Source organism: Corythoichthys intestinalis, chromosome 14 (genome assembly GCF_030265065.1).
Source record: "Corythoichthys intestinalis isolate RoL2023-P3 chromosome 14, ASM3026506v1, whole genome shotgun sequence".
NCBI lineage: Eukaryota > Metazoa > Chordata > Actinopteri > Syngnathiformes > Syngnathidae > Corythoichthys > Corythoichthys intestinalis.
In genome coordinates this window covers 20160611-20176769 of record NC_080408.1, presented here as the reverse complement: position 1 = coordinate 20176769, position 16159 = coordinate 20160611, and the positions used below count along the sequence as shown (strand labels likewise).

General features: G+C 39.8%; 1 protein-coding gene across 2 annotated transcripts in view; it reads left to right on the top strand.

Annotated features, from left to right (window-relative positions):
- Nucleotides 1-8964, top strand: part of LOC130929852 (abl interactor 1-like) — a 32383-nt gene extending 23419 nt beyond the window's left edge. The window contains exon 10 of one of the 2 annotated variants that reach the window (XM_057857442.1): nucleotides 3323-8964. In XM_057857442.1, the coding sequence (XP_057713425.1) occupies nucleotides 3323-3498 (176 nt within the window). In that variant the 3' untranslated portion in view covers nucleotides 3499-8964. The remainder of the gene's footprint in view (nucleotides 1-3322) is intronic. The other variant, XM_057857441.1, reaches the window with a different exon arrangement.
- The last annotated feature ends 7195 nt before the right edge of the window (nucleotides 8965-16159 follow it).

Genomic DNA, 16159 nt, shown 5'->3' with positions numbered 1-16159 from the left:
CTGTAGCTTTTAAATTTCAAGTAGGCCAAAAAACAACACAAAGTTATTGTGACTTGAATAAAGATTATTAGCATACGGTAACATATACAGTTTAATTTTGATGAGAAAAACTGGCCCACAATTAACTTGAATAATGTCACATGAGATATACTATATATTTGAAAGATGAAAAACTCATCAGACAAAAATTTAGCGTCCTTCAACATCAAAGTCAATCTGCTGGAGAGTGGTTGAGGAGTCTCCCGCTAAACTTTCCTGTGCATGTGCAATCAGTGGTTAATGCTACCTTAATGTGTTGTGGTAATTATGGTAATGCTGCCTTCATGTGGTGTCGTAATTATGGTAAATACCACTTATTGAGTTGAAAATTGCATGTGAACGCCCCTTCAAGTTGTACTTTCTACTGGAAAACTGGGATTTTATTATGATACCTTAGTTTCCGGGAGGAAACGACCTTTACAAAATGGTGGCGCACAAACAAGAAGTTGTGGATAGTAAGAAACAATACTATTTTAAGAATATTTATCATCAATTTGCACGTTTTTTTGACGTCAGCATAATAGCATAATGTACACATTCACAAAGTCTTTATTTTTAAACAAGTGTTTGCTGAAATGTTCAGTTACAAACAAAAACTTACCCTTTGCATTTTGATGCATTCTCTTCTTCAGGTTGAATATTAAAGTGCCTATGACAGCAAAAAGCATGTCTATATCATATTTCACGTGGTATTTTATGCTATACCCTGTCGACCGAGAAGGCCACACGGTCGACGACTTGTCAAAACCATGGTCGTCGGCCGATAAATAAATGCGCTTTTTTGGGCTTGGCCACGTCGTCCGATGTTGGCCGGGTTGGCTGGCCAATCCAGCCCACTCGGTCCTATTCGCGTGCCCGCCGGGAACACGCTTTCCTCGGCCTGGCCACGATCAGCACCCCTCTCTGACGTACATAATATAAAACACGTAGCTTACTCACCTTACAGTGGTCCCACAGTTGTCGGACTTGTTTTGCCCATTATCAGCGGTGAATTGGAACTTTTTGGAACCCAAAAAGGCTCACACTCCTCTCCCTGGTGCAGCAAAAAAACGCCTGCAGCACACTGGACTGGCGTGATGCGAAAAATAAACGAAATAATCCCCAAAATCAACTGACTCTGCTGTCGTTCTCCACACTCTAGTATTGACTGTATACTGAAGATGTTTATCCCGCTGACGTCACATTCGCATTCTTCGTAAATCCAGGAAGTCACTCATTTTCATGGCGCGGGATTAAAAAAAATTGAATAAATATATCAACCGCTTCCACACACATCCAAGCTGTCCATTTCATTCAGGAGCATAAAATACCCCGTGAAACATGAAATAAACATGGTTTTTGCTGTTATAGGCACTTTAAGGTTCATCTTTCCTAGCGTACGTAATGGCCCACGGTAAAAAGTTTCAAATCCAGTTCACACAAAGGATTTTTGTTTTTAAACATATGATTCAAGATAATTTTGTTCCTTACTCATATTGAGTTGAATGAACATATTGTTCAGAATCTATAGTTGGTCACGTTCAATGGTGTGTCTGTGGTAAATGTTCATTGATGCCAACGCAGACGTAAGTGCTCCAAAAGGGTCGTGTCGAGCAGCCCTGTGCGTTAGCGCTTGTCAACCAGTCTGACAGAGCTGTACTTTGGGCTTACTGACTCAAAACGAAATTGATCACATGCACTTTCGGAAGAAAATATATTTGTCCACCTCCATCCACTACTGACGAAATCCGCTCCTCAATGTTGATTTAAGAAATTTAATAGTGACATCAAAGTGACACATCAGTGGCACAGCTTAGCACTTACTATATTTTACACTAACTTTACACTGTGTAGCAGGGCTATCACTTCACACAAGAAACACACAATCTAAGATGACTAACAAAGATGCTGACACAAGACAAATATTTTTAACACACTTTAATAGGGCTGCAGCTATCGATTATTTTAGTAGTCGATTAATCGATGACCTAGTTAGTTTGAATAATCGAGTAATCAGATCAGGACCATAAAAAATTAAAATACCTGAGCTGAGCCTCAAACAGTATAAAAAGATCAATAAATCAGGATCTAAGTTCAACAAAAGAATGATTGGCTAACTTGCATAACACAAGTCCGCTAGCTTAAATGCTACAAAATGCTAACATTTTTATTTTTTATTTTTTTACAATGCTCTTAACAAATTTTTCAGGCAATAGACCTATAAACTACTGTAATTTCCCGAATATAAGGCGCACCCGTGTATAATGCGCACCCCAAATTTACTTGTAAAATTTGGGGGAAATTATTGTACCCGTTTATAACGCGCACCCTAATTTTAGCACCAATAAATAGAAGAATACAAGAAAACAGAGCTCGTGTACAGATACAGAGATGTCATTTTACTGACTGGTGAAACACAGCACAAGCATAGCACATTGGTAGTTCAAAACATTACCGTAAACTGACAATATTTACGGTAATAATATGATTTGACAACTTCTCCAACTTACCAGAATCTAGGAGAAAACAAAACGGATGCGACTTTTCTTTTAAAGGCTGCTGTATAACTTGCTCGTTTCCTCATGATGATTACATTTGTTATGCTCCGAATTGTGGAGCTGCAATAAACGTCGACTCAAATGAGTTCAAGAAACTAAATTCTGTGCTTTATGAAGAGTGAAAAAAGCAGAATTTAACACAGACGAAATCATTCGGCCGATTAGTGTGAAGTATTACCGAAACAAAATGGTGACGTCACGTACCGTAATGGTCGGCAACGGGTCGCCGCATACGTTTCTTCAACACAACGTGGCCGTGTCAATGAAAAAAAATCGGTTTATATATATATGTAATACATATATATTTCTGTCTCCATCCATGTACCCATTTATAATGCGCACCATGAGTTTACAAGTTGATTTTGGGGAAAAAAAGTGCGCGTTATATTCGGTAAATTACGGTAAATTACGAATGCATTAAAAAACATTCGCTCAGACAAAAACTTTGCTTACGTTTGTCTTAACAGGGAGCAGCTGGATTCAGCTATGTGAAATGAGGCAGACCTTTGGGCAGTGTATCTACCCTAATCAATAAAGCAAAATATAAACGCTTTCAAAATAAACCATTACAATGCCACTATAAACGAATACTCGAAGCAATAAAATTTAATTTGGTTTTTTTTTTTTCTAATCGAATACTCGAGTTAATCGATTAATCGTTGCAGCACTACACTTTAAGCAACTTTTGAACCAGTGTTTTGACCCATTAACTTCCTTCTTCTAATTAAATTTCTGCTGTTTCGTAGTTGTTGCCATCTATGACTACAGCAAGGACAAGGAGGATGAGTTATCCTTCATGGAAGGTGCCATCATTTATATCATCAAGAAAAATGACGACGGCTGGTTTGAAGGCGTCTGCAACGGTGTCACAGGTCTCTTTCCAGGAAATTATGTCGAGTCCATCATGCACTATGCTGATTAGGGTAAAAAAAACACCCAAACCAGGCTTGGGGGTAAAACAATGAAGGTGTACATATGTATGCGGTTCTTTTCAGCAGTCATCTCTCATTTTCATTCAAGTGCCATGTCAAAATCTTTCGGAATATACCATTTCGACTTGGAAGAAGCACAATGGCTGTTGAAGCTTTGAAAGAGTGAGTTCTGTTAGTTTGCGCTGTTGACACGAATGGAGGAGTTTTAAACACATTTCCTAATGCTGTTAGATGGTGAAAGTTTTTTATTCCGACATTGACTCTTTTCCTCACGAGAAATGAGAGAACTAAATATTTATAAATGTTTGTGTTAATATGTTAATGCAGCACAACAAGTATCATATTTGCAGTGTTCAAACCCAGTTCTTCCACAAGGTGCTGCACCACTGACAATTGAAATCATTGTGTTGCTGTGCCCCGTGGCATTGCAGAACCGCAGACTGGTCATGTTCCAAAGCTGTTCCCTCTCCTGAAAAAAAACATCCGTTCTACCTTACCAAAACTGGGGGGAGTTAATAAGTGCTTGAGCACACGACTGAATGTCACAATAGTTTTGCCTCAACCAAGAGATGTTACTGGGGAAAAAAGCAACATCGCCTTTCAGGGATTCATTGTGATATCACCTCAAACACTGAAAATGTTTTTATTAGAAGATCTGCAACCATCCGTTATTTACGACTTATCTTTTTCAGGGAAACTTATCCTTGCTGTCTTTTAGCTGAGAGGTTGGTTGGACACTGGATAGCGTCAATCATAGGGCATTCACAATCACGTGTTACAATTAAAACTAGCACACATTATTTCATAATGTGGAAGTAAATCAAGACTACCTGGATAATAGCCCACACATGCACAGGAGAAATTCCATACAGACCGATCTAACTACAGAACCTTAAACTGTGAGACAGCTATACTAGCCACCTGTGTAACCGTCCCATTATACGGTATATATAAAAATATTACATTATTTCGCTGGTCACCAGATCTTCTAAAAAGTACCATACATTTTCTGTTTTAGATGATATTTGTGGGATCCCTTTAAAAGTGTTCAACTGGGTGTGTGTGGAGTAATATTTAAAAAAAAAAATCCTAACTCTGCACTCTAACTTTTACATGAAGTGATAAAGTGTTACGTGAGAAGCTAACTGTAAAGTGCATTTGTCTGTGTCTTTTCACCCCTTGTGAATATCCATCAGTTTCAGTGGAGGTGGTGCCAAAAGTAGATTATACATTTTGTTCATTTTGACTTGAATGTGCGTTTTCTTCATCATCTCTAGTGGTGTCGAACGTATAACTTGGAAACTGTCAGTTTGTTTGTTACTTTATCTGTCACCTTATCACTGCCACTGCATATTACTAATGCGCTGTCCAGCCAATGTAGTTGTCGCTTGTCTCGAAGTATGTGAAGGAGTCAAGTATGTGCGTGAGATCACCATACAGTACATGAATAGCTGTGCTCGTAAGGTCCTAGTATGGTGCTTTTCATCGGTGCTTAACTACAGTAATCATCAACCCGAACAACCTCGAATCTATGAAGAAATGTAACAAGGCAGCCTTGTTTTTCCTCTTGTGAGTGAACGCTCACTCATTTTGATTGTATTAGCCTCATTGTTGTGATTGTCGTTGATTTAATAGTGACTGGCTAATACGTTACACTGTAACGACAAAAGTATTGTGACACCCTTTCTCAAAGAAATTTCACCTTTGGATGTGTACGATTTCAATATGAAGAGCCTAAGATGTGCACCGTATATACTCGCGTATAGGTCGCAAATTTTTAACCAAAATTTTCGGCCCTGAATGGTGGTGCGACATATACACCCGACATGCTGACCACTGCCGAATTTAGACTGTCATAAAACTGAAAAAGCATACAATTCAGCATTAAATACGAACGCTAAAATAAAAAAATAAAAATAATCTACGAATGTCTAATAAAAAAAAAAAAATACAACCTCTCGTACAACAACAAAAATATGCACTGTAACTTTAGACAAGCAGTACTTATTAACAAAACTAGCCCAAGGAAGAAATAAAGACCAACATCACAGCCGAAGCGGCAAATGTGTACCATAGACAACAGGCCATGTAGAGGCGTTCTCGTTAGCATTAGCCTTTAGCGTGGCGAGCGTCATCTTAAACTCTCAGGCAACCATAACACCTCTGCTTTCATGGTTGCTGTGGACTCAAATGATGTGCGTCGATCCTCTCTCACAAATCCACAAGCAATCGTAGCTGGGCTGGGATGCAGGGGGGCTGCAGCACTAGCAGCTAGCTGGCTAGTGTCAGCTTCTGCCGCTTCGCTTACATTAGCGGCTTACTGGCTGACTTTAGCTTCTGTCTCTTCAGGCTTGTGAGCAGCTGGCTGGTTTAAAAAGGGTAGTAATATCTTCATTTATTTTGCTTGCAATGAAAAAACACAAAAGAGAATGGGAAAAAAATATAACATAATTATCGTTTTAGACAAAACTCCAAAAATGGGCTGGATAAAAGTATAAGCACCCTTTGAAAAATCTTGTGATGCTTCTTTAATTTGTGTAATTACCAGCACCTGTTACGTACCTGTGGCACATAACAGGTGGTGGCAATAACTAAATCGCACTTGCAGCCAGTTAAAGTGGATTAAAGTTGACTCAACCTCTGTCCAGTGTCCTTGTGTGTACCACATTGAGGATGGAGAAAAGAAAAACAAAGAACTGTCTAAGGACTTGAGAAGCAAAATTGTGAGGAAGCATGGGCAATCTCAAGGCAACAAGTCCATCTCCAAAGACCTGAATGTTCCTGTGTCTACCGTGCACAGTGTCATCAATAAGTGTAAAGCCCATTGCACTGTGGCTAACCTCCCTAGATGTGGACGGAAAAGAAAAATTGACAAGAGATTTTAACGAAAGATTGTGCGGATGGTGGATAAAGAAACTCGATTAACATCCAAACAAGTTCAAGCTGTCCTGCAGTCTGAGGGTACAACATTGTCAACCTGTACTATCCGTCAGCGTCTGAATGAAAACTCTATGGTAGGATACCCAGGAAGACCACCCTCTGACCCAGAGACATAAAAAAGCCAGGCTGAAGTTTGCCAAAACGTACCTGAGAAAGCCAAAAACGTTTTGAAGAAGGTTCTCTGGTAAGATGACACAAAAGTAGAGCTTTTTGGGAAAAGGCTTCAACATAGAGTTTACAGGAAAAAAACGAGGTCTTCAAAGAAAAGAACGGTCCCCGCAGTCAAATATGGCAGAGGTTCCCTGATGTTTTGGGGTTGCTTTGCTGCCTCTGGCACTGGACTGCTTGACCGTTTGCATGGCATTATGAAGTCTGAAGACTACCAACAAATTTTGCAGCATAATGTAGGGCCCAGTGTGAGAAAGCTGGGTCTCCCTCAGAGATAATTGGTCTTCCAGTAGGACAATGACCCAAAACACACTTCAAAAACACACTTTGAGAGAAAGCACTGGAGACTTCTAATGTGGCCAGCAACGAGTCCAGAGCTGAATCCCGTAGAACACCTGTGGAGAGATCTGAAAATGGCAGTTTGGAGAAGGCACCCTTCAAATCTCAGAGACCTAGAGCAGTTGGCCGAAAGAGAATGGTCTGAAATTCCGGCAGAGCATTGTAAAAAAACTCATTGATGTATACCGGATGCGGTTGTTCGCAGTTATTCTGTCTAAAGATTGTGCTCCCAAGTATGTATTAGGCTGAGGGTGCCAATACTTTTGTCCAGCCCATTTTTGGAGTTTTGTGTAAAATGATAATGATTAAAACATTTTTTCATTCTCTTTTGTGTTTTTTTCATTGCAGCAAAATCAATGAAGTTATTACTTCCAAAGCATTTGTAATTGCAATCATTTTTTAGGAGAAATTGAGCATTATCTGATATAATTGCAGGGGTGTCAGTACTTTTGGCCAGCATTGGCTTTGTTTGTGATGTAATAATTATCGGTTACTATGTCTATAAATTTTTACTAAATAAAAATACACCCAATAAACAATAAAATGTACCAAGTTTAATTTGTTTCAGTCATATTGATATCGAAAATTAGGCCAAAAATTAGCCCAAAAATCTCCCATATTGTGGTTCAACCTATACGAGGGTCAACCTAAAATACCTACTTTTTTAACCTTAAACTAGGAGTCCGACCTATCTGCTGGAGCCACCTATATGCGAGTATATATGGTAGTCTAACTCTGAAGTGATCCCGTGATTCATTGAGAGCTGCACAAAAATCCCTCAATGCAGCACAAGCTGTTGTAATTGAAATCAAACAGAAAGCCTTATGTAACTTGCTGTCTGTTGCCATTACACAATCATTTACAGTTAACATAAATGAGTACAGCAGAGTTTCTGCTCAGAATCAGTATTGCCTGTGATAATATGACACTTTTCAACAGACCACAAATGTCCATGTTGGTTCCGGTACACAGTGAAAGCTGGGCAAAGCTAAAATGTCTATTTCAGAAAATGAAGTTCACTAGAGCTCAACGGCTGGTGAGTAATTGTTATTGGAATTCTGAAGTACATTCTTGTGTTCATGTTGTCATGTTACTTTTCCAAGGGTTTGTACTCATTCATGTTGAGCACTATATATTTAAGGGGCTTAATTGTGAAATTTTATTTAGAGAATGAACAAAAATGAAATGCCTTTTGTTATGTTCTTAGTGGAATATATCCCCCCAAACCATTCAGTATTTATTCATCCACATGCATGAACATTTGTAAACATTTAGAGTGAATACATTCCAATAATGATTGTAGGTTTCCATCTTCGGTGACTTATGCGGTGAAAACTTTTTTTTAAATTTATGTAATACTAGCATTGCAATCCACTTGTTTGACATCGACTGTACAAACGTTTGCACACTCTTTGTATGTGAAGGTTATAATTTGTACTTTTTCATATAGAGAAATCATGGGACACCCACTAATGTGCAGAACATTTCAATGTTTTTCACAAACTATCATTTCAGGGTATCACTGGTCTGAATGCCTACTTTATTTTTTGTGTCTTTCGTATGCTGGGGAAAAACGGTGGGTAAATTAAGTGTTCATAAGAAGAGATGTGATTGTCCTTTCTCAATTTGTACATAAGGTATGTTCATTGAAATTCGTGTACAGTCTTTTTTGTAATAAACAACTAATTTAAAGAAAAAATGTTTTTTTGTGCACATAATTCACAATTTTTACAACAGCATTTTGTTTCGGTTTTGAATAACACAACGTATGCATTGTGTGTAGATACAAATATATAAAAACAGTTCAGTTTCAATAAAGACGCAATCTAATTCACAGGCATGACAACTGGAGCAGAATGAAACACTTTGAGGTCAAAAACTTGGGCTGCAACTGTTAACGGGGACATTTTTGTAATTCATAAATTCCCTTTATTTCCCTCATTGGCTGACTTAAATACTGTATGTCTCCATCACACACTGTACATAGGCAAAATGTGATTTTGGAGTTAAAATTGCGAAATAAAAGAGGGACATCGCATGTATTTCACTATTGTATCATATTTGTTTTTTTTTTAGCATATATTGTATTTAATATGTACAGTATATTTTGAGATGTGGAGGTATCAGTACAGAAAATGTTCAAGTGTCCCATAATCAGTGTTGTCACAGATTGCTTGAAAAAGTAATTTAAATACTGATTATGCCTCAAAAAAGTAATCTAGTTACTTTACTAATTACTTCATTATCAAAGTAACTAAGTTACTTTAAAAGTAATCTATCACTTTTTACCCATTTTTCTCCCTTTGCCGCCTCATCATAAGAGTGACAACAGAAAAATGTCCTCACATGTAATTGACATTCCGATGATTCAATTTAAAGGGGAATATCAGAATTTTGCGCTAGCTTAGCCACTCCGGAGCCCTCAAACTAACAAATATCTGACAAACTGCTTGGAATTTGTTGAAATCAACTCATAAGTATAACACCATTTACCATTTACCACCGACCAATTAAACCCTGCTAACTCTAAGATTAAGCCTAATGTCAAAACTTCTAAATTTCGGGTTATGGTTAACAGCATATCAGTGCCAATGTAAAACAATGCAAACTGACTGCACAAAATTGCAAAGGTGGTGGCGGGCGCGGATGTGCGTGCACAACCCGGAAGTACTCCTCTCAACACACACGCGGTCAATTTGGCCACAAAACGTGGCGGCAACTAAGCACTTTACACTCAATCGGACTTACAACACATCCCACAGACGCTAAACGAACACATCACCTCACGGCATAAATGTGCAACACGCATATGATGTAAACAAAGCTTGCCAACTTGGAGCGATGACTGCCTGTCGTTGCTATGGCAAAGCTACGAAACGGCCGCGCATGTAGGGGGTCAAACCTTTTGCTGATACCCTCCAGAATGAAGGAAAAATACTCACCTTCATTCATGGATATCCACAGATCAACATTCCCTCGCAACGTCTCAACACTCGGCGCGAATGTCCACCCGCCTCAGTCCCACAACACGTGACGCGAGATCAAAACAGGAAATAGCTTAGAGGTTGTCATGGAAACACATACCAGGAACCTTTTATTTTAGCATTTTCTATTCAAAATGGTCTTCGTACATGACTACAATATTCTTCATTCTGCATACGTTATGAGGCAATGAAAAAATAGTAACACAGAGACACTAAGGAAACTAACTTTAATCAGATTACTGGTGTAGAAAAATGAATGCGTTAGATTACTCGTTACTGAAAAGAGTAATCAGATTACAGTAGCGCATTACTAACTAACGCGTTACTGACAACACTGCCCATAATTATGTAGTACAAACAATGCAATATACAGTGGTATGAAAAAGTATCTGAACCTTTTGGAATTTCACATTTCTGCATAAAGTCACCATCAAATGTGATCTGATCTTTGTCAAGATCACACAGATGAAAATACAATGTCTGCTTTAACTAAAACCACCGAAGCATTAATAGGTTTTCATATTTTAATGAGGATAGTATTCAAACAATGACAGAAAGGAGAAAATAAGTAAATGAACCATCACATTTAATATTTTGTGCCCCCCCCCCCCTTTTGGCAGCAATAGGTTCAATCAGATGCTTCCTGATGAACTTTTGAATTCATTCTTCCATTAATGATTGCAAGTTGTCCAGGCCCTGAGGTAGCAAAACAGCCCCAAATCACGATGCTCCTTCCACCATGCTTCACGGTGGGGATGACGTGTTGATGTTGGTGAGCTGTTCCTTTTTTATTCCACACATGGCATTGTGTGTTACTCCCAAACAATTCAACTTTGGTTTCATCAGTCCACAAAATATTTTGCAAAAACTTCTATGGAGTGTCCAAGTGCCCTTTCGCGAACATTAAACGGGCAAAAATGTTTTTTTAGACAGCAGTGACTTCCTCTGTGGAGTCCTCCCATGAACACCATTCTTGGCCATAGTTTTATATGTAGTTGATGTGTGCACAGAGATATTGGACTGCGCCAGTGATTTTTTTGTATGTCTTTAGCAGACACTCTAGGGTTCTTTTTTACCTCTCTGAGTATTCTGCGCTGAACTCTTGGCATCATCTTTTGTGGACGGCCACTCCTTGGGAGAGAAGCAACAGTGCCAAACCTTCTCCATTTGTAGACAACTTCTCTGACTGTCAATTGATAAACACCCAGACTTTTAAAGATGGTTTTGTATCCTACCATACCAAACCATCATCTTCTGCTTGCTTCAAGGTCGGGTCGCAGGGGCAGCAGCTTTAGCAGGGAAGCCCAGGCTTCCCTCTCCCCAGCCACTTCAACCAGCTCCTCTGGCGGGATCCCAAGGCGTTCCCAGACCAGCCAAGTGACGTAGTCTTTCCACTGTGTCCTGGGTCGTCCCTGGGGCCTCCCGCCAGTGGGACATGCCCAGAACACCTCTCCGGGGAGGCGTCCTGGAGACATCCGAACCAAATGCCCGAGCCACCTCAGCCGGCTCCTCTCAACGCGGAGGAGTAGCGGCTCGACGCCGAGTCCTTCCCGGATGACCGAGCTTCTCACCCTATCTCTAAGGGACAGCCCGGACACCCTGCAGAGATAACTCATTTCGGCCGCTTGTATCCGGGATCTTGTTCATTCGGTCACAACCCACAGCTCGGGACCATAGGTGAGGGTAGGAATGTAGACCGACTGGTAAATCGAGAGCTTCGCCTTTCGGCTCAGTTCCTTCTTTACTACTACGGACCGATGCAGAGTCCGCTTTACTGCAGATGCTGCACCGATCCGCCTGTTGATCTCCCACTCCCTCCTACCCTCGCTCATGAACAAGACCTCAAGATACTTGAGCTCCTCCACTTGGAGCAGGATCTCATCCCCATCCAGAGAGGGCACTCCACCCTTTTCCGACTGATGATCATGGTCTCGGATATAGAGGTGCTGATCTCCATCCCAACCGCTACACACTGGGCTGCGAACCGCTCCAGTGAGAGATGGAGGTCATGGCTTGATGAAGTACCACATCATCTGCAAAAAGCAGAGATGCAATGCTGAGATCACCAAACTGGACCCCTTCAACGATTCAGCTGCGCCTAGAAATTCTGTCCATAAAAATGATAAACAATCGGTGACAAAGGGAAGCCTTGGCGGAGTCCAACTCTCACTGGGAACGAATTTGACTTACTGCCCGCAATGCGGACCAAACTCTGACACCACTCGTACAGGGACCGAACAGCCCTTACCAAAGGGCTCAGTACCCCGTACTCCAGCACCCCCCACAGGACTCCCCGAGGCACACGGTCGAAAGCCTTCTCCAGATCCACAAAACACATGTAGACTGGTTGGGCGAACTCCCATGCACCCTCGAAAACCCTGCCGAGGGTGTAGAGATGGTCCACTGTTCCACGGACGAAAACCAAAGTGCTCCTCCTGAATCCGAGATTCGACTTCTCGACGGACCCTCCTCTCCAGCACCCCTGAATAGACTTTACTGGGGAGGCTGAAGAGTGTGATCCTTCTATAATTGGAACACACCCTCCGGACCCCGTTCTTAAAAAGGGGGACCACCACCCCTGTCTGCCATTCCAGAGTCACTGTCCCCGATGTCCACGTGAAGTTGTAGAGGCGTGTCAGCCATGACAGCCTCACAACATCCAGAGCATTTAGGAACTCCGGACGGATCTCATCGACCCCCGGGGCCTTGCCACCGAAGAGCTTTCCAACCACCTCAGTGACTTCAACCCCAGAGATCGGAGAGCCCACCTCGGAGTCCCCAAACTGTGGAATTGGGGAGGGTTTCGAAGTATTCTCCCACCGACTCACAACGTCCCGAGTCGAGGTCCCGAGATTTTGTATCCTTTCCCAGCTTTATACAAATCAACAATCCTTGATCACAGGTCTTCAGACAGCTCTCTTCAACGTAAAAGCTCTTTGTTGTGATAAGGCAGCGCCACAGTGGCTTAAAGACTAGCAGCACATTCGACATATTTACGTAAAATAAATGCTAACTGCCTGTTTTTTTTTTTGTTTTTTTGTTCGCCTCTAACCAAGAATCGAGACTGTTTTACATCCATATCCATAAAGAATTCAGGGATTTAAGCATTTATTCACAAGAATATCAACATAAAAACCTCTTTATGGTGATAATGCGGCGCCACAGTGGCTTAAAGACTGGCAGCACATTCGACATATTTACGTAAGATAAATGCTAACTGCCAGTTTTTTTTTGTTTGTTTTTTTGTTTGGTTTTAAACAAGAATCGAGACTGTTTTACTTCCATATCCATAAAGAATTCAGGGATTTAAGCATTTATTCACAAGAATATCAACATGAAAAGCTCTCTGTGGTGATAAGGCGGCGCCACAGTGGCTTTAAGACTGGCAGCACATTCGACATATTTACGTAAAATAAATGCTAACTGCCCGTTTATTTTTTTATTTTTATTTTTTTTTGCTTTTAACCAAGAATCGAGACTCTTTTACGCCCATATCCTTAAAGAATTCAGGGATTTAAGCATTTATTTACAAACATTTTCAATGTAAAAAGCTCTTAGTCTGTGTTTCCACTCGGTCAGCTTTGACGGAGATAGGCCTCTATTAATCAGCCCCGTGTCCCGTCAATATATTATAAAGTGTATGCACTGATAAACAAAAGTTGTTTTTTTGTAGTTTTTTCCCCAGACATTAAAACGTTTTTTTTTTCCATAATTTGCCACCTGCTTGTATACTTGGCGTATAGGCTACAGTCAGGGCCGTTCCTGACCAATTTGGTGCCTAGGCAACACGTTTGTTGCCCCCCCCATTTTCACCACATATATTTAAACACTCACACTGAAAAAGCACATTATCTCTATGTAATTTATTATATAAAAAAGACAAAAACAAATGTATTAAATAAATTAGATTAAATATTAGTATTAAATAAATTAGAATTGTTATTACAATATATTTAACACCCACCCACACAAACCTATATAAAGACACACAGAACACTTTAAAATGAAACTTTTTTTTTTTCACCTTGACCTATTACCTTACTCACCTTGGCTTCACTGATGCAAAAGCATCTATTGCACTTTCATATGACAGTTGTTTTGGAAGGTGCATTTCTTTCCTGGACTTGGTGGGCTTGGACTTGGTGCTGGTGTGGATAAGTTTGCTGTATAAGATGGCCCAGGATGTACAGAGATAGAAGGAAAATATTTCAGAAGAGCATCTAAAAAGAGAAGAAAGTGGAATGTTACATTATATTAGTCAAATAGTTGTTGATTGTGAAACCAGCATGACATAACCATAATAGCGCCTAAATTCTTGCAGCCTACTCTACCTGTCTATTGGATCCAGCCACTATCTTTGATGGGCGTAGTTAAAAGAAAATAAATTCTTGAAGCATGTCAACTACACAGGACTATCCAATAATAATGAATTAAATAATATATGGTAGGGGAAAAAATTAATACATTGAATATGTTTTTACATTAACGTGATCGCCATTTTAATGAATTAATGACGCATTTAATAAATGTTTGCATTTAAATCCGTGGTACTTTTAGTCCCCGATACCACAGAACTTTGAAATTATTAATTCCATATTTAATGGTGTATTTATTTAATTAACCTTGGCAATTTTAGGCGAGGCAAATTTATTTGAAAAGCACAATTTAACACAAGGTAAAAGTGGTTCACATCACATGAAAATAAACTAGACAATTTTAGTCTCCCATACACTTTGTTCGAATTTCTCTAAAATTGGAGGGGGAGTAAATTTAACTGAAACTAATCGACAGCTGGCTGAATACTGAAAATTTTTCGAAAACAACAGCCTGACTAATGATACAGTATAATTTTGCTTTAGCACTAAGTCATATAAGCTCTATGTAAATAACCGCTAGCTTGCAGTTGCGCTAAATCTATGTGCTTATGCTGTTGAAAAAAATCACAACAAACCTCTGTTTTTCTTCACGTCTTTGCTGTCTTCTTTCTTTTTCTTCTCGGTCCCGGAGGGCTTTTGTCTTTTCATGAAGTTGACTTGTCACCGTAATGTCGCTCAATTGCTGAGGCTAAAAATAGCACCTTCAGGTAGCTCGCTGGTCTGCTGGGTGGTGAGTGAGACTAGGGTCTACAGTGAAATTATCGCATCACAGGAAAAAGTGAAACATGCAGAAGGCACACTTGAAAAATGATTTCATTATTATTTAAAGACTTATTATGAACGGTTTTGTTGTTCTTTTGTTGTATTGTTTTGTATAATTTTTTCACGCCTTTTTGGACACTGGTGCGCCCTTAGGCGGTTGCCTAAATCACCTTATGGGTGGCACGGGTCTGGCTACAGTGTGCTTGAAATTGGCTGCCCCAAGCATCAACTCAACAAAGCATATGTTGCTAATAAAATCCATGCTCTCATTAACTCAAACAACATGTCACAAGATGTCCCCTTCTGTCAAGCGTCACAGAATATTGTGTTTTATTACTCAACGAACTTACAAAAAGAAAGACTAGATTCTTATCTTTCATCATAAAAGACAAAGTTTGCTTCTACATTTTCGGGGGTTTACTTATGACCAGTTGAACGTCGTAAAAAACATTGTTTATACTTCTTTGGTAGTGAATGAGTTAAATAGATTACTGCTGCTTTTTCACTCTGTGGCCTTACACCAGAACCGATACAGAACTGGAGGTAAACACACAGATCCTAAAGCCAAGAGCGTAGAGTTGAGCAGGGTTTTATTGAGACTTAGTTTCCTAAAAGGAGTAACAAAGTGTTTCCTGCACGCAGTGGTGGCAACATGTTTTTCCTTTAGAGCTGTTGGGAGCTTCTCGCTGTTTTCTCATAACTCTGCACTGGCTGCTATGAAACCTGTTGGAACAAAAAAAAAAGTTAACTCTTGAGTAGACACGACAGCTTAATTAAATAATTTGCATACTCGTATTATCAGGATTTAGGGTTAGGGTTTAGGGTTAGTTTTAGGGTTAGGGTTAACCTATATTTGTCATATCAAATATAGGTTAATACCATTTCATAACCTTAGTGCTGAATAGCTATGGTGACAGGATGTAAAGATTTTTTAAATACACAAATAAGCTGTGAAAATAAGTGGCGCTAAAGAAAAATGGTTCGTACACAGTTTTGCACGATTTTTCTGCCATTTGTAATACAGGGGACAGTTGACAAGGTTAATTTGATGTTTATTTCTAAAGAGATTTCACCACAAAAGT